Here is an 18,787-nt window from a genome sequence, read left to right on the forward strand (position 1 = left end):
GGGTGAGCAGCCCGGGCGCCCCGGGCTCTTTGTACCCAGTGAGCCGCACGGTCCCGCCCACAGGGGACGGGGCAGGTCACAGGCCTGGCTTCCAGCGCCACAGCCCGGGGCCTTGGGCAGAGCCAGGCCTTGCTGGCACCTGCACGGCTCCCGGAGCCCCGCCCGAGGCGGGAGGGTCGCAGTGCGCACCCCTCGGGGGAGGGAGCCCCTGGGAGTCAGCTCCCTCCATGCGGACGGGTCCGCGTTCCCATCTCCTCACCCAGGGCCTGGCGCAGAGGGGGGTCGTAACGTGTCCCTGCGGGAGATAAGCGACCCCGAGTGCAGGAGCCATCAGTGTGGCTGGGCCGCCCCTTGAGGGCACACGGTGCCCGCTGTGCCAGGGCTGCTGCGGGCACTGGAGGGAGCCAGGTCCGCGGTATCCGCTTCCCCGGAGAAAACAGTGCCGAGAGGAGGACGGCCCTCCCACTGCCACCTTCCGACTCCAGCTCCTGTGTCAACGCCGCCACCCCCCCCCCCCCCCCGATTTCAGACCCATCAGCGCGCACGTGTCCTGGTGGACGCTCACGTGTCGGGTCAGGGGTGGCCCCTGTGGGCATCGGGCCCCGCAGCAGACGCGCCCGCAGGCCGGTCCTCCGCCTGTGCCGACCGCGGCAGCTGCTCCATGGGGCCAGGGAGGCCGCACAACTCGGAGAAAGGCCTTGGGGAGCAGGGGACAGGGCAGCGGACTTGAGGCCCCGCAGCGCAGACAGGATTGGGACCGGTGTCGGGCAGTGGGGACACGCGGACGGAAAGGGGGTGCGTGGCACCGAAGTTCTAGCTCAGCTGCGTGCCTCTGGGTTTCTGCCTCCATCCAGGGCTCTCGCTGACGGCCACCTCGTTCCTCACCGCTCAGCCTCCTCCTCCTTTTCTGTGCAGAAAGCTCCCGATGGCCACCTCGTGCTGGGGGCTGCGGGGCGGCAGGGGCTCGTCCTCCTCGCTGGAGGGGACGCACAGGAGCTCGGCCACTCGGCAGGACAGGGGGGCAGGTCCTTGTGAGCCACACGCCCTCTCACCTCACACCCGGCCCCGCACCTGCGACCCTGGGTCCCTATGGCACAGGGCCTGATGCTGACTGGGAAGCTGTGCGTGTCCGGAAGGCGGGGAGGGGGAACCTCTCTCTACTCTCTCTGTTTTCAATCCACCAGGGCCATGGGGAGCGCCAGCGGGCCCTCTGTCCCTGCTGGACGGGCACTCAGGCGGCAGCTGGGTGGGGCCTGAGCAGGAATCCACCCGGCAACCCTTAGGCGCACAGAGGGACGCTCAACCACTGAGCTGCCCCGCCAGGCTCTCGCTACTTTCTCTGTTTTCTGGGAACTAGAAGCTGCTGTGAACAAAGACCAGCAAACACAGAGGCTCTCCTCTTGTTGAAAACCTTCCCTTCGAACCAGGGGGCAGCACACAAAACGCCATCAACAAGTTGGTCATAATGAGCAGATAATTAATCAGCCGTCGGAGAAATCTAAGACGGCCTCGTGAGAAACGTAGTGAGCAGGATGGAAGCTGATGCTGGAGCTGAACACAGGGTCGGCCCGGGGGACACCCCTCCTCCCTGCAAACCTGTCGCCGTAGACCTAACAGACACAGTGGCCCCTTGGCGACGGGACCCGTGGCAGCAACAGAACACACTGACGTCCACACCCCTGCAGCCGGCACACCCTGAGGGGGCCCTCGCCGCCATGTGCTCAGAGACGGACGCGGGACCTGAGAGCCCCGCGCACACGCCCTGCTCCTAGGACACATGAGCGTGCTCAGTGCACCCCTGTCCTCAGACTGGGGCAGGTTCGGTCCTGCCACCTCGGGGTCCTAGCCGGCAGCGTCACACATCGCTGAGGATTCTGGGGTGGCGTGTGGGTCTCTCTTTCAAATGGGGGCCGTTTCCCTTAGGGGGGTGTGAGCAAGAGCCCACCTTCAGGGCCAGACTCCCGGGGCTCAAGCTCAGCTCTGGAGCTTCCCGCTTGTGGGGTCTAGCAGGTGCTGACCCTCCCTGCCTCAGTGTCCTCGTCTGTAAGACAAGGGGGCACCACGGATGTGTGAGGACCCGTGGGTTCATCCAGGACAAATGCTGGGCACAGTGCCTGGCCGTCAGCCTCAGCCATTCCAGTTCTGCAACGAAACGGAAACTGTGAGTGACAGGAGAACAGAACACATGCCTCGTCCCCAAAGGCAAACATCAGGCGACCTGACCACTCGGCCAGGAGGGCGCCGGCCTCCCCTCCGGGCTGCCCGCTCCTGCGCTGGCTCTGGATTTACTGGGATTGCTCTCAGTCACCACCAGCTGTCACTGCCCAGTCACTTCCCTGACTGTCTAATGGGCACATCGGAGTGAGGCTCACTGTGACTCCATAAGCCTTCACACGGGCATTGGAGTCAGGGTACAGGAGGGGGGTGGGGACAGGGATCATGTCCCCCGAGGCCTCGGGGTCTCTGCTCTCGGTCCTCAGCAGGATGCGCTGGCCACGCGGGCCCCTTGGGTCCCAGGGCCCCTCCCGCGCTCAGGTTCTAACTGGTCCCCAGGCGCCTGGGGGTGGAGGCGCCTCAGACATCACCTCTGGGTTGTGATGTCCCCGTAGCCTCTGGAGACACCGGTCCCCATGGGCCCCTCCCCGTCACACACATCCTGTTCCGTGTTACACGACGGAGGCGGCCACGTCGTGTCAGACCCTGCCGGCACTCACTCCACAGGTACAACTCTCGGTGCCAATGAGCAAGTGTCAGTGATGTTTGTGGAACTCTGTGTCAGTGGCCTCCCTGTCCTCGCATCCAATGAAACAAATAAGGACTCTTAGCCATGGCTGACAACTCCTTAAAAATAATTTTCATATATTTTTATTGGTTTCTGAGAGAAAGGGACAGGGAGAGAGTGATACAGACATTTATGATGAGAAAGAATCATTGATCCACTGCCTCCTGCACGCCTCCCAATGGGCATTGAGCAGGCAACCTGGGCACATGCCCTGACCGAGAATAAAACCGTGACCTCCTGGTTCATAGGTTGATGCTCAACCACTGGCCCCACTATAATAACTGTGAGTGATAGACCCAGGTCATTTCTGACCCATAGAACCGAGTGACATGGCTCATTCTCTTCACATCCGTACACTCATGGGACAAGCATGTTTGGAGTCAGGCCCCTAAGGATGGAGCCAGGACTGAAAGGGCTGCCATGAACCCATTCCAGCATGTGATAATTACAAGAGTTCCCTCCAAAGGTTGATGGGACTTGGGCGGCTCAACAAGGCTGAGCCACACATGTAGTTTACCTGTTGCAATGGCTAAATGGCACTTCCCCCAAACCTGAATAGGCTTGTCTGCTGCCAGACAGCTCAGGGCATCTTATTGCCTCCTGTTGGCCAGACACCTGACCAGCTGTAGGCTATTCCCCAAACTGACAATGCTTCTGTTATCCTACCCTTGGAAGTGTATTCTCTCCCCCTTGCCTTAGGACAGTGGTCCGGGAATAGCCTACAGCTGTTCAGGTGTTTGGCCAACAGGAGGCAAGAAAATGCCCTGGTCTTTATTCACAGCAGCTTTTAGTTCCCAGAAAACAGGGAGAAAGTAGCGAGAGCCTGGCCGGTCAGCTCAGTGGTTGATATTTAGCCAACAGTGCCAAATATCAACAGTACAACGATTGAAATTTCTTTGGAGAGCCCAATTTTTTAAACTTAAACTTCTTCTAACGCCACTTCTTCAAAATAGGCTCACCCAGGCCATGGTATTTTGTGGAAGAGCCACACTCAAGGGGCCAAAGAGCCCCATGTGGCTCGCGAGCCAAAGTTCGCCGACCACAGCCTTAGGACAAATTGTGTTAAATAAATACCACGGGGTCCTGAGACAAGAGTGAGTCTTTAGCTCCTTTAGCTGAAGATCCTCTGACCCCCAATGCCTTTCAAAATTATCTTTGTCCCCGGACTCTTTAATCATCTACGCGCAGCCCCTTTCTCCAGAATGCTGAACCCTTTGTAAGGGTGGGAAAAGAATCCCGACATTATGAGGCCCTAACGAGGGACACCAATAAAGGGCCTCCGTTTGATCAATAAATAACACCCCCATCGACACAGAACATGAAACCTGGCCTCCTTCAGCGCATTAAGAGACGCACTGATCAACAGCATTTCGCTTTGATAAGAAGCATCAAAAACTGGAGGGTCCCGGATGGCGCCCAGATCACCAACGTACCTCACCTTACACACTCCACAAGCCACGCCACTGCTTCTCCCCTGCCCTTGTGCACTGAGCCCGAGATCCAGGCCCCAGGCTCCCGGGACACACATGAGCTCTGCCCACGCCTCGCCCCCCACAGAGCGCCTGCCGCAGCCCCTGCACCCAGCGATGCTCTGACTTCCTGCTCCGTGCTCTGAGCTGCAGAGGGATCCCACGACGTGGGGGGGGGGGGGGGGGGGGGGTCGGGGGGGGGCATCAGAGATGGTCTCCTTCCTCTGCTCTTCAACTCTCGCCAGAACTCAGTCGTCCTGTGGGGGCTCAGTGTCCTCTGTCTTTCCAGCAGGTCAGCAATGAAAGGGAGGCGCCCGGCCGGCCTGGCTCAGGGGTTGAGCCTCCACCTATGAACCAGGAGGTCACGGTTCCTGAGTTGCGGGCTCAATCCCCACCCCCCACCCCATTCCTCCTCTGCACAGAAAGCTGCTCGCTCTAGGGAGTTTCTCCAGCCCTTGCTGGGTCCGCAATCCCACTGCGGTTACCTCTCAGCAGGAGCCCCCCTGCGCTCTATCCTCCTGGAGCCTCTTCTCACCAGATGTGGCCACCTCTCTCCTCCCCCTGCCCCGCCCTCGTACTGGGGACTTGACTGCTTTTTCTTCAGTATCCCTCTGTGGTTGATAAGGCCACGTTGTGATTTTGTATTTAATATTTGGGGGGAATTTCAAAGGAGGATGGGCAGACATGGACGCCAGGTTCAATCTGTGCTGTGGACTCAGCCCAGGTGACGTGGATTCCCATTGGGGTCGGGGCTTTGACCTTGCTTTGGCCAATGGAGTGCATTTATGGGGGTTTTTAAGGAAACGTAACTCCCTCTCGCTCCCCTTTGGACATTGTTTCTCTCCAACAGCTTGGTCTCCGACACTGGATGACAGTGACAGAGGAGAGGCCGTGGTGATGGGGTGACAGTGACAGAGAGGAGAGGCCGTGGTTATGGGGTGACAGTGACAGAGGAGAGGCCGTGGTTATGGGATGACAGATACAGAGGAGAGGCCGTGGTGATGGGGTGACAGTGACAGAGGAGAGGCCGTGGTTATGGGGTGACAGTGACAGAGGAGAGGCCGTGGTGATGGGGTGACAGTGACAGAGAGAAGAGGCCGTGGTTATGGGATGACAGTGACAGAGGAGAGGCCGTGGTGATGGGATGACAGTGACAGAGGAGAGGCCGTGGTGATGGGACGACAGTGACAGAGAAGAGGCCGTGGTGATGGGATGACAGTGACAGAGGAGAGGCCGTGGTGATGGGATGACAGTGACAGAGGAGAGGCCGTGGTGATGGGATGACAGTGACAGAGGAGAGGCCGTGGTTATGGGATGACAGTGACAGAGGAGAGGCCGTGGTGATGGGGTGACAGTGACAGAGGAGAGGCCGTGGTGATGGGGTGACAGTGACAGAGGAGAGGCCGTGGTGATGGGGTGACAGTGACAGAGGAGAGGCCGTGGTGATGGGGTGACAGTGACAGAGGAGAGGCCGTGGTGATGGGGTTACAGTGACAGGGGAGAGGCCTTGGTTATGGGGTGACAGTGACAGAGGAGAGGCCTTGGTGATGGGGTGACAGTGACAGAGGAGAGGCCGTGGTGATGGGATGACAGTGACAGAGGAGAGGCCGTGGTGATGGGGTGACAGTGACAGAGGAGAGGCCGTGGTGATGGGGTTACAGTGACAGAGGAGAGGCCATGGTGATGGGGTGACAGTGACAGAGGAGAGGCCGTGGTGATGGGATGACAGTGACAGAGGAGAGGCCGTGGTGATGGGATGACAGTGACAGAGGAGAGGCCGTGGTGATGGGGTGACAGTGACAGAGGAGAGGCCATGGTGATGGGGTGACAGTGACAGAGGAGAGGCCGTGGTGATGGGGTGACAGTGACAGAGGAGAGGCCGTGGTGATGGGGTTACAGTGACAGAGGAGAGGCCATGGTGATGGGGTGACAGTGACAGAGGAGAGGCCTTGGTGATGGGGTGACAGTGACGGAGAGGAGAGACCGTGGTGATGGGGTGACAGTGACAGAGAGAAGAGGCCGTGGTGATGGGGTGACAGTGATGGAGAGGAGAGGCCGTGGTGATGGGGTGACAGTGACAGAGAGAAGAGGCCGTGGTGATGGGGTGACAGTGACAGAGAGGAGAGGCCGTGGTGATGGGGTGACAGTGACAGAGGAGAGGCCGTGGTTATGGGGTGACAGTGACAGAGAGGAGAGGCCGTGGTGATGGGGTGACAGTGACAGGGGAGAGGCCGTGGTGATGGGATGACAGTGACAGAGAGGAGAGGCCGTGGTTATGGGATGACAGTGACAGAGGAGAGGCCGTGGTGATGGGGTGACAGTGACAGAGGAGAGGCCGTGGTGATGGGGTGACAGTGACAGAGGAGAGGCCGTGGTGATGGGATGACAGTGACAGACCGGAGAGGCCTTGGTCTTAGAACAGACCTGCCTCCTCGGCAGCAGGTGCAGCCACGCTTTCCACTCCACATCCCCTCACTGACCAGCTGCCCGGGCCCTGGCCGTGTGGCTCCCTTGGTTGGAGCCCCGTCCTCTCCGTCTCCAGATGCCAAGGGAACTTCAGAGCTGAGTCCAGGCCGCATGGATGGACGGACAATCACCTGGTATCTGGGTCGTTTGCAAACCTTTTGCAGGTGAGGGCGGGGTTCCCATGCCTGCTCTTCTCTCCTAGACCTTCTCGAAGGACGTTTGCATCATGGAATCCCAGAGGGAGCCCACTACCACGCTCCTGCCCAAGCAGAGTTTACCCAGCATGCACTGCTGCTCAGCAGACAAAGCTGCCCACAGCCCAGACGGAGCCAGGAAGCCTCTGAGCCTTAGGAGACCTGAGCGAGACAGGGAGTGGCAGGTGGGCAAGGGGACGGGCTACAGTTAGGGGCGGGCTTGGCACGCGTGGTTGGGTCCTGTGGAAGCAAGAGAGCCTGGATTAGGGGTGGGGAACCTCTTCTTCCGCCAAGGGCCATTTTGATATTTATAGCATCCCGCGTGGGCCATACAGAATTATCAGCTTTCAAATGAGCCTGCTAACTTGGAGCACACATTTCATTGGCTCGTCCCAAATGCCTTGGCAGGGCGACCACATGATTTCTGGGCCTCATACAGCCTGCGGGCCGGACGTTCCCCACCCCGGACGAACCTGCGTCATCCACCTTCACTCTGACCCGGTGGAGATCATCACCAACTCTAGTCCCGGAATGTGGTCGGTCATTCGCACCATAGCCTTAATGGGGAGGGCGCGGGTGGGGGAAATGCTGTGTAACAGTGACTTTTAAAGAGCAATAAGTTTTAAATTTTGATCATTTTTTTCGTCTATAGTTCCTGCTCTTTTGCCATGTGTAAGAAATCCGTGCCAAACATAGAGACACTGCAATTTTGTCCTATTTTCTTCTAGGAGTTTTATATTTTTAGATTTTACAGTTAGTCCTATGATACATCAGGAGTTAAATCTGATATACTGGTGGGGCTGGAGATTTTTTAATGTAGCCAGTTGTTCCAAATCAATTTGTTGAGACGCATCCTTCCCCCACGGGATTGCTTCTCCACCTTGGTGAAAAGCCACGTGACCCTATGGACAGAGTTCTGGTTCTGGTCTCTACAGTTCCTTAGCTCTGTTTGTTCATCTTTACATCGAGACCATGCCATCCCGACTACTGTAGCTTTGTGGTACATTTGGAAGTCATGTAGTATTGCCCCTCCAAATTTGTTCTATTTTTCAAAAGTGTTTTAGCTATTGTAGGTCCATTGCAATTAAATATAAATTTTGCAACCAGATTTTTCATAAACTTGCCAAAACAAAACAAGCCTATCTGGACTTTGGTTGAGAGTTCATTGCATTAAACCCATAAATCTATTTGGAGAAACTGACATCTTAAGAATATGCTTCCTATCCATGAACAGTATGTGTATCCCATGTAGGTCTTCCTGAATTCCTCTCAGCAATATTTTATACGTTTTACTCTACAGGTCTTTCGTGTCTTTTATTCAGTTTACTAGAGGCCTGGGGCATGAAAATTCATGAACTGGAGGGGGTGGTCCCTCAGCCGGGCCTGCCCCCTCTCACAGTCTGGGAGCCCTCATGTATTGGTTTCCCTCGTTTGGGCGCCATATGCCGGGATTCTTTGCCCAGACTTACGAAGGGTTCAGCATTCTGGAGAAAGGGGCTGATGTGTAGATTCAAGGAGGAGTCCAAAGATGAACGATAATTTTGAAAGGCATTGGGGGGGTCAGAGGAGCTACAGCTGAAGGAGCTAGAAGACTACTTCCTTGTCTAGGACCCCATGCTATTTATTTGACACAATTTGTCCTAAGACAAGGTGGAGATATACACTTCAAAGGGTAAGGTTTCAAGGGGTATACAGAAGCATTGTCAGTTTGGGGAATAACCTACAGCTGTGCAGGTGTTTGACCAACTGGAGACAAGAAAATGCCCTGAGCTGCCTGGCAGGAGACAATCCTATTCAGGTTTGGGGGAGGTGCCGTTTAGCCGTTCCAACAGGTAAACTACATATGTGGCTCACCCTTGTTCAGCCGCCCAAGCTTCACCAACCTTTGGGTGAAACTCGTGTAATTATTACATGCTGGAATTGGTTCCCGGCACCCTCAGGGTCGGGAGGCAACCCGGCGATCAGGGCAAGGCGATGCCCCCATCACACCTCTGCTGCTGCCACTGCCGGCAGCACAAGCATTGGCTGGCCCTTGTTAGGGGAGCCTCAGGCGGGCCTGGGCAGATGGGCAGATGACATCCAAGGCTTGCCTGCACCTCGGGCCGGCCCTGGGTGGCTGGGGGCTGAGGCGACTGGGCGCTACCATCTTTGAGTGCATGGCAGTCAATTAGCATATTCTCTCCTTATTGGCTGTGGGCACCGCCATCTTTGTCAGGGCGTGGCTGTCAATTAGCATATTCCCTCTTTAGTAGATAGGATTCCTAAGAGTTTTGATAATATTAGACATTTTTAAATTGCACTTTCTGATTGTTCAAGAATATAGTAATAAAATTAATTTTTGTATATTTATCTTATATCCTGCAACCATGCTAAACTCGCTTAACCCTTTGGTAGACACTCTGAGATTTTCTACAAGTCATCTCTGAAAATAGTTTTACACTTTATCTTAGCCAAAGTAGTGGTTTTACCTCCATCATTTTTGGCATTGGTCATTTCTTTCTCTTCATCCTGTTCAGTCTAGACAGGTGTATGGATTGTTTTTGAGCTTCTCAAAGAACCCGCTTTTGGTTTAAATATTTTCTATAACTTTTTCCCAATGTCATCGATTTCTGCTCCACCTTTGTTATTTCCCTCCTTCTGCTTATACTTTTACTAGAGGCCTGGTCACGAATTCATGCCTAGCTGGGGTTCTGCCGGGAGATGAGGACCTGAGAGGTTGGGGGGCAACCCCGCCCCCAATAGGGGTATGGATGGCCGATCCGTGGCGGGTCTGGCGGGGGGGGGGGGCAGGGAAGGGCCCCCACAGACACTGACTCTGCTGGCACCTTGACCTTGGAGTTCCCAGTCTCAATAAATGTTTGCTTAAGCCTCCTGGTCTATGTACCTCCTTAAGCAGCCTGAGCGGACTAGGACAGTATGTACGGTCTGTATCCACTCAGAACTCTGTGCTTATCATGTCTCGATGTGTAAAAATATAGAGTTTTCAACTGAGGTACCATTTCCTTTCAACTCAGCAACGTTCAGAACGCAGGGCCTTCAGCGGCTCCACCACCATGTCCACGCCCACGGCAAAGGGACAGACGCCTCTCCCAACGGCCGGGTCCAGCAGGAGCAAAGGCAACTTCCCAAAGGCCTCAGAGCCCAAGACTGCATGGCCCACGAGTTCTCACTAAAGAAATGTGTGTGTGCACGCGCAGGTGTGCATGTGTGCGTGTGTGCGCTTGTGTCTGTGAGTGTGTGTGTCTGTGAGTGTGTGTGTTTGTGTGTGTGTGCCTGTGTGCATGTGTGTGTGTGTGCGTGTGTGTGAGTGTGTGTTGGGTAAGCTATAAGCTGTGGGTTGGGGAAAGGGTCCTTTGCCTGGGCCTAGTGGTGTAGGGGGCCGGGGTGTTCTGGAGAAGTGGGAGGACATTCAAGCCAGGATGGAGCCCCGCTTTGCCCGAGTCCCTCTCTCACTGCTCTGTTCCCTCCCCGCCCCTCGGTCAGGAACAGAGAGCAGACAGAGGGGAGCCCGGCCCTGGGAGAGGGTGCAGTGTGGACTTGAGGACATGGGGGCGTCCTGGAGCCTGAGCGCCCGAGGTCGGATCAGAAGGTCCCAAGAGGTGGGGGGAGGGCACTTTCCCAGGGACAGGGTCCTGTTGGGCTCAGGATGGTCAGGGGCAGGGCACCCTGCAGATCCCTGCGTCTCAGCCACGGGTTCTGAACTGAGCGCCCGTGTCCCAGCGTGTGCGCAGCGCAGTGTGCGGGAGTCTCCGCGGGCCCCGTTTGGTCAGTCACCCAAGAGAGCGCTGGTGTGCAGGCACTTTATTGAAATGAATGTGGGGAGGTTTCAACAATGTCTTGCGGTTTCAGGATCTAAAGGCCCAGAGGGGCGCTAAGCTGTGGTCTGCCGGGGAGAGTCCTGGCTGGCCGGTCTGTCGTCGGAGGAAAGGCCGTGTGGGTCAGTAGGAGGCACACTGCTCACTGTTGTATATGGCGTCCTGGAAAACAGACAGAGTTATCCCTCCCACTCTCCCACCAAGGCCCCTGAGCACAGACGTGGCCTCTCCTCGTCCTCCCGCCACGGAGAGGAGCGGGCGCGGGCGTTCAGCCGGGGTCTCCCCTTGTTCTGGGGCTCAGGAGGCAGTGCCTGAGGTCGAGGCCGCGCTGCTTCCAGACCCGTCCCCCCGGGCGCTGGGCGCTGGTCCCTGCGTGTGTCCTCCGCTGGGGACGAGGCCTCCGTGCCCAGGCTGTGCTGCCCCTGCTCCGTGTCTCAGCCCCAACACGCGCCCGTGAGCAGCTGGGGGGCTGCGGGCCTGCACCCGGATGCCGGCCACGTGCCTGTGGCCACAGAGCTGAGGACACGCGCACCCGAGGGGCTCGTCTGACCTCCGTTTGCAAAGAGAAGGCCGCACCCGCCATGGAGGGCTGCTGAGGCTTTCAGGTGGAACCACGGTGAGCGCCTGTCCCAAAGCGGGACCCTCCCTCCCCAACGTACAGCTTCGTCCTGTGACGGTCCCCACCTCCAGGGCCTCTCCTCTCGCCCAAGTGCAGCGCCAGGCCCTGAGCGCCCCCTCCATCCTCCCCCCCCACTTCCCGGAGGCCACGCTCTCAGAGACCGGCCTGCACACATCCCAGCAGGTGCCTTCCCCACGCGCTTGGATTCCTCCTCGTTCTTGCAGGTCCCCCAGCTCGTCAGCAGCCCGGCGTCAGGAAGCGCTCCATCACGCAGAGCGGATGTCTCTGCCGTGGCCAGACCTCCCACTGCTGCCCGGACTGCTCCCCGGGGCTATTAGGGTGGGGACTGACCGCCAGGAAGGACTGAGCCCTCTCTTCTCTAATCAGAGAGACGGGCTCACCGTTTACACTGACTCTTGTTTCAACAACCCGCCCCCCCTGGCGGTTCCCAGCCGAGGTTTCCCCTGTCACTCACGGGGCTGCCGCAGGCCCAGGCCGGCCGGCCAGGTGCACTGGCCGACGTGGGTGCCCCAAGGGCCCGGGCACCGCGTTCCTGAGAGTGGGCTCTCCTGACGGGTGACTCTGCTCTCTTGTGAAGAGTCTTTGTTCAAAAATGTATTTTTATTGGTTTCAGAGAGGAAGGGAAAGGGAGAAAGAGATTGAAACATCAATGATGAGAGAGAATCATTGATTGGCTGCCTCCTGCACGCCCCCTACTGGGGATCTAGCCTGCAACCCAAAAGTGTGTCCTTGACCCAAATCAAACCCGGGACCCCTCAGTCCCCAGGTAGAAGCTCTATGCCCTGAGCCAAACCGCCCAGGCAGTGGTCTGCAGACTCCTTAGTCAACAGAGCCAAATACCAACAGCACAACGATTGAAATTTCTTTTGAGAGCCAAATTTTTTAAACTTAAACTTCTTCTAACGCCACTTCTTCAAAATAGACTCGCCCAGGCCGTGGTATTTTGTGGCTCGCGAGCCGCAGTTTGCCAACCACGGCCTAGGGCTTTAGAAAATGCTTTGAAATGCTTTCCTACCTGTGTTTCTCACTCTGAAACTTGAGGGTCGTCTCGAGAATCAGAGCTTTGGGGCCTGAGGGGTAGACAAGCCTTTGCCCACACGCTCTCCTCCCTCGTGGCCTCTCTCACAGAGAGACTCCACCACGTGGGCAGGCCCAGCAGCCCCAGGCCTCGGACGGCTTCCTGGATGTGAAACTATTCACACTCCCAACAACCACATTCCCTGAGATGACATGAAGCGTGATCAGCACTTGCTTTCAAGACGTCATTGCCACCCTAGCTGGATGGGCTCAGTGGAGGGAGCACTGGCCTGAAGGGTCCTGGGTTTGATTCCGGGCAAGGGCACATGACTGGGTTGTGGGCTCGATCCCCAGCAGTTGACATGCACCAGGCAGCCGATCCATGATTCTCTCTCATCACTGATGTTTCTATCTCTCTCTCTCCTTCTCCCTTCCTCTCTGAAATCCATAAAAATACATTTTAAAAAATAATAATTGAGAAAAAAGTAGTTAGTAGCGGACTGAGAGCCCGCTGGTCCCTGGCCAGAGCGGCCAGAGCGGGAAGAAGAGGCCGCCATTACCATCATCACGGAGACGTTGCTCAGGGTTTCGTTGCTCTGGTCGAGAAAGCACTGCTTAAACTTCCTGAGGGCGTTCTCAGTCGGTTTATTCGGGATGAACTCCTTAATGTCTTCGATGAATTGAGACTGGGACTCTGCAGGATCAATGGTCTTATCGATCACATACTCTATGTCTGCGCAGCCAGAACCTGGGAAGAAAGCACACAAAAGCGGGCTCAGACCCAGAGGCACCACCTCCTTGCTGGGCGTAACCATGACGATGGCCATCTTCTTACCTCCCTGGAGAGACAGACATTCAGAGAGCTTATGGGCAATGGTCGGAGTCCTCTGTTCTGGGAGAGCGAACTCGGGGTCTAGGATGTTCTCTGAGCCCCAGGATATCTGCCTCCTTGTCTCGCCTCCCGCACCCAATGCCCCCAGCTCCCTGGCTTCCACAGCCCAGAGAGCCAAACACGATGGAGCCAGGAAGATGGCAGAGAAATGAGGTGCTCTGGCCTGGGGCTTGGGGAGCAGGAGGTCTGCCCCAGGGGCCCTGACACCACCTCCCCCCGAAAGCCTGGCGCTGCCACACTCACCGGCATAGCAGTAAAGGGGGAGGGCGGTCAGCATGAGCACCACCGCCAGCTTCATGGCTCAGGCAGCTGCTGCGGGCTGGTCACTCGGACGTGGCCGGGAAGAAGGACTCACTTAGGAGGTGAGAGCCCAGACTCCTTCTTTTATTCTCCTGGCGGCCACTTAGCCCCTCCCTCCGATGATGGGATGAGTCACGGGATGAACCTGGCGTTGGGCCCAGAAAGGACAGCGAGAATCATCTAGAACCCAGCCCGCCCGTGGTCAGTTTGTAGAAACCAAGGAATCAGAGCCTTAAAAACCCTCATAGATTTCATAACGGCAATCATGGAAACGAAATTAGATAAAATTAATGCTGAAGTGCTTGCTAAATAAAGTAAGTTACAGCATTGTGAGTCTGTGTTCTCATTCTTGTTTTATTAATATTTGGTCCTCACTTATCTCTTCCTCCTCCTCCAGCTCTTCCTCCCCCTCCACGTGTCTCCTCCCCTCCCCTTCTCCTTCTAGCCCCCTTACTCCTCTCTGTTTTCTTCTGCTTCTTCTATAAGGTACGGACATCTTCATGTTCCCTGCCTGTGCCTCCTGCCTCACCAATCACCTGGGCTGGGTGCAATACCACCCAGCACCTGTGGAGGGCAGACGTTCCTCACCTGTACACTCAGTCAGGTGCCTTCTGTTGGACAATAGCAATAGCTTCTCACCTTGGTTGAAGGTTGTTGGTACAAAGACTATCTCACTTAGTTAAGCCAATTTTATAAATCCTATATAATAGAAGGCTAATATGCAACTTGTGCCCTTGGCTGGGATTTCAACTGGGAGTTTGACCAGGAGGCGGAGATGGCTGGCCAACCGCCCACAGCCCCTATCCCCAGCGGCCCCCGCCCCTGATTGTCCCCTGCCACCCTGATTGGGGCCAGGGCTAGCTGGCCAACTGCCTGTGTCCCCTCCCTACATGCCCCCTTTGACTGGCCTGATTGGCCCGATCAGGGCAGGCTGGCCGGACTCCACCCATGCACAAATTCATACACTAGGCCTCTAGTTTAGTTATAAATGTAGACTTACATTTTGTTCCGTTTTGTTAGCTTTAGGGTTTTCCTTCCACTGATTCAGGAGATGATGTGAGAAGTACAATCCCTGATGCTTAAGGGAGGCAGCACTGGATGGTGGGAGATATCTGGGCCCGTGCAGATATGGATTTGCATCTTGGATGCCACCGCTAACCACGAAGTGACCTTGGGAAAGAGAGTGCTGATTGTCCCGAGCTTCCGTTTCTACAACGAGCATAAATGACACCGAGGCGGCTTTTGTAAGAATGCCAGGCACTCCACATAGAAGCTGAGCACAGGGCCTAGGAAGGGTAATCATGACTAAACCACAGGTTTCATCTACACATCCATGCATACATACATACACATATATACATACATACTTTCATCCATCCATCCATCCATCCATCAATCTATCCATCCACCTGTCATCCTCACATCCATCCTTCCAACCATCCATCTACAGTCAACATCTATCCAAATATCCATCCATCCATCCATCCATCCATCCATCCATCCATTTCTTTATGCATCCATGTTCATAACAACCAGGATTCTCCTAAGCCTGGGCCCTGTGGTTCATGTCACAGATTCAGCCATAGGAACGAGTTAAAGCAGGAACTTACACCTGTGCTGCTTACCTCGAACTGGAAGTTAATAAACAAGCTTCCCATTGAATCCTATCTAATAAAAGAGTAATATGCAAATTGCCCATCACTCCAACACACAAGATGGATGCCCCATGTGGACACAAGATGGCCACCACAAGATGGCCTACAGGGGAGGACAGTTGGGAGGGATTAGGACTGCAAAGGAGGGCAGTTGTGGGTGTCAAGCCAGAAGGGGAGGACAGTTAAGGGTGACCAGGCTGGCAGAGGAGGGAAGTTGAGGGCAACCGGGTGTGTAGGGAAGGGCAGTTGGGGGCGACCCAGACCAGTAGGGAGAGCAGTTGGGGGGGACCAGGCCTGCAAAGGAGGGCAGTTAGGGGTGACCAGGCCTGCAGGGGAGGGCACTTAGGGGCAATCAGGCTGGCAGAAGAGCCGTTAGGCATCAATCAGGCTGGCAGGGGAGTGGTTAGGGGGTGATCAGGCTGGCAGGCAGAAGCAGTTAGGGGCAATGAGGAGGAAGGCAGGGAGGCGAACAGTTGGGAGCCAGCAGTCCTGGATTGTGAGAGGGATGTCGGACTTTCCATTTAGGCCCGATCCTACTGGGATCAGGCCTAAACGGGAAGTTGGGCATCCCTTGAGGGGTTCCAGATTGGAGAAGAGGCAGGATCGGCTGAGGGACACCCCCCCTCAGGCACGAATTTTGTGCACCGGGCCTCTACTATGAGATAAAGGAAAGTGATTGTGTTGTGAACAACAGAATACAGCAAGGGCAGCATCCTGCAGGAGGTCCCGGCAGGCGATCCCACCAGGACTCCTTCGGTTGTGTGCCATTTCCTGCATCAGTGAACAGTGACTCCCAGGGACCTGCTGGATAGGAGTGTTCTAGGAGAGGCAACATCAGATACCGAGGCCCTGAGTGCGATGGCACTCGGCGAGTGAAGGGAAGCCTGGAAAGTGGGCCCCTCGGTGTCAGACAGGCAGGACGCCTCATGAGAGAGAAAACTCACATCAGTGTAAGTGGCGCCAGCATGAAGCAACAAGAGAGCCGACGTGGCTTTGAGTAAAGAAAGAGACATGGGTGAGAGCGCCTGAGAGGTGAGCCAATAGGTAATGAGCCGTGAATGCACTGTCCTCTGTGTGGATGGTTTGGGACCCATTTCTTTCCATCATTCAGCTGCACCCCAAGTTTCCAAGCACAATATTGACTTAGGAAGACGCTAGGAATAAGGAAGGTGGTGTTCTTATGTGTGCACTGTCTCCCTGTTGACCGTTGTTGGCCATCATTCCAAAGGCACGTGAATGACAGTCATAATGAATGGGAGACTTCCTCCTAGAACAGGACTCAGTGAGGGCTCTGCTGGTGTCCGTGGTTAAGGACCTGCCCTGTTGTCTGCTGGACAGTGGTCCTCATAGCAAAAGCGACCCCCTGTCGTGTACGATGAGTCTGTGTTTCTTTACTTCCATGTATTCTCCAGAGCCCACGATGACCGTTCTCAGGTGCGTCAATGATCTATGACTCGGCTCACAAGAGACTCATTTAAAGAAAGTGTTCACCAAGAGAAACCAATATGGTGGCATAAGGTAAACACTTGTACATGCTGCATCTCACAACCACACCAAAACTACAACTAAAAGACAAAACGTCTATCACCCACAACCACAGGAAACCTAGCTGAGTAGAAGTTCTAGAACTAGAAGAAAAGAGAAGAGCGCATTGAGAATGGGTAGGATGTGCACAGGCGTGAAAAAGCAGAGGTACGGAGGCGCACGTAGATGGATAGCGACTGGGTGCGCTGTTTTTTTCAATCCGAAGGGCGACACAAGCTCCTGACTGCTCTGAACTCCAGTTTCCGGTGAGACTCTGGGGACACAGACTTCTACAGGGAGAAGCGGGACTATCTGCCATCGGGTGGGAAAGTGAGGATGGCTCTCTTGCAGAGGTGTGCAAGGTAATCATTGTTTGCTGCTCTGGGTTGTGGGGCACGTGGACGTGGAAACGTGGAGATGCAGAGAAGGCTGACTGGCAGCCATCGCTGTTTGCCATGCCCTACTGATTGCCTGAGACCCCGCCCCTCCCAATTTACAAACCCACCCAAACTGTGAGCAGTGGCTTTTGCATATGAATGGCCTGCCCTATCGCAGCTCAACCTAACAAACTGCAGCTGGGTCAGCTCCAAAACTTCCAAACCCCAAGCAAAGAGGAGAAATCTGAAGATCTTGCTGTAGCTCCTGCTGGCTGGCCTCAAACAGTAGCTGGCCTGCACCTCCTTGGAGATCCAGGAGCCAGTGTACCTAATGGTCAGTGTGAGACGACACCAGATTTCTACTCTCCACACCCATAAGTGACACACTCAAGATGCAGATTCAGTGAGCACCAAAGCCCCACTGAAGCAAGTACTGCCCCATAAGGGTGTCTCCAGCACAGCAGTTCTTCCATTATAGACACAGCAGGTCCTCACAGCTAATTGGCCTGGAGGCCAATTCCTACCAGTGTTCCAACAGCAATCAAGGCTTAACTACAACAAGACCGTGCACTCAGCCCACAAAGGGGTGCACCAAGAGTGTCCACCTCAGGTGATTGGGGAGGCTGAACCACTGGGCCCTGTAGGTCACCTACCACACAAAGCCACTCCATCAACACAGGGAAGCAGCCAAAATGAGGAGACAAAGAAACATGTCATGAATGAAAGAAATGGAGGAAAGCAAACTACTGGATATAGACTTCAAAACCACAGTTATAAGGTTACTCAAGAATCTTCTAGAAACCACTGAGGAACTTAGTGAGACCTTTCAGAATCTTAATAAGAATGCCAAAAAAAAAAAAAAAAAGGAAAACGACCAGTCAGAAATTAAGCATACACTGTCTGAAATAAAGAATAATATTCAGAAATTCAACAGTAGACCAAAGGACCCCAAGAATCAAACCAAAGATTTGAAATATGAGGAAGCAAAAAAACACCAAACCAGAAAAACAAAAAGAAAAAAGAATCCAAAAATATGAAGTTAGTGTAAGGAGTCTCTGGAACAACTTCAAGCGTACCAACATCCAAATTATGGGGGTACCAGAAGAGAGTGAGCAAAATATTGAAACCTATTAGAAGAAATAATGACAGAAAACTTTCCCTACCTGGTGAAAGAAATAGACTTACAAGTCCAGGAAGCACAGAGAACCCCAAACAAGAGGAATCCAAAGAGGACCACACCAAGACTCATCATGATTAAAATGCCAAGGGCAAAAGACAAAGAGAGAATCTTGAAGCAGCAAGAGAAAAACAGTTAGTTACCTACAAGAGATTACCCATACGACTGTCAGCTGATTTATCAACAGAAACTATGCAGGCCAGAAAGTAATAGCAAGAAATATTCAAAGTGATGAACAGCAAGAACCTACAACCAAGATTAGTCTACCCAGCAAAGCTGTCATTAAAATCGAAGGTCAGATAAAGAGCTTCACGGACAAGAAAAAGCTAAAGGAGTTCATCACCACCAAACCAGGATTATATGAAATGCTGAAGGGTATTCTTTAAGAAGAGGAAGAAGAAGAGAAAGGTCAAGATAAACATTATGAACAACAAAGTGACAACAAATACATATCTATCAACAAGTGAATCTAAAATTCA

The 18,787-nt window shown here is 54.7% G+C and overlaps 1 protein-coding gene across 1 annotated transcript; it reads right to left on the reverse strand.

The window, feature by feature from the left end:
- Positions 1-10,697: 10,697 nt before the first annotated feature.
- Positions 10,698-13,624, reverse strand: LOC307109956 (mammaglobin-A-like). The gene is made up of 3 exons (XM_079788954.1): positions 13,519-13,624; positions 12,944-13,131; positions 10,698-10,888 (listed from the first exon to the last, which is right to left on the reverse strand). The coding sequence occupies exons 1-3, from the start codon at positions 13,571-13,573 to the stop codon at positions 10,850-10,852; spliced, it is 282 nt and encodes a 93-aa protein (XP_079645080.1). The 5' UTR covers positions 13,574-13,624; the 3' UTR covers positions 10,698-10,849.
- Between the last annotated feature and the right edge of the window lie 5,163 nt (positions 13,625-18,787).

The sequence above is a fragment of the Cnephaeus nilssonii genome (assembly GCF_951640355.1).
Source record: "Cnephaeus nilssonii genome assembly, chromosome: 13".
NCBI lineage: Eukaryota > Metazoa > Chordata > Mammalia > Chiroptera > Vespertilionidae > Cnephaeus > Cnephaeus nilssonii.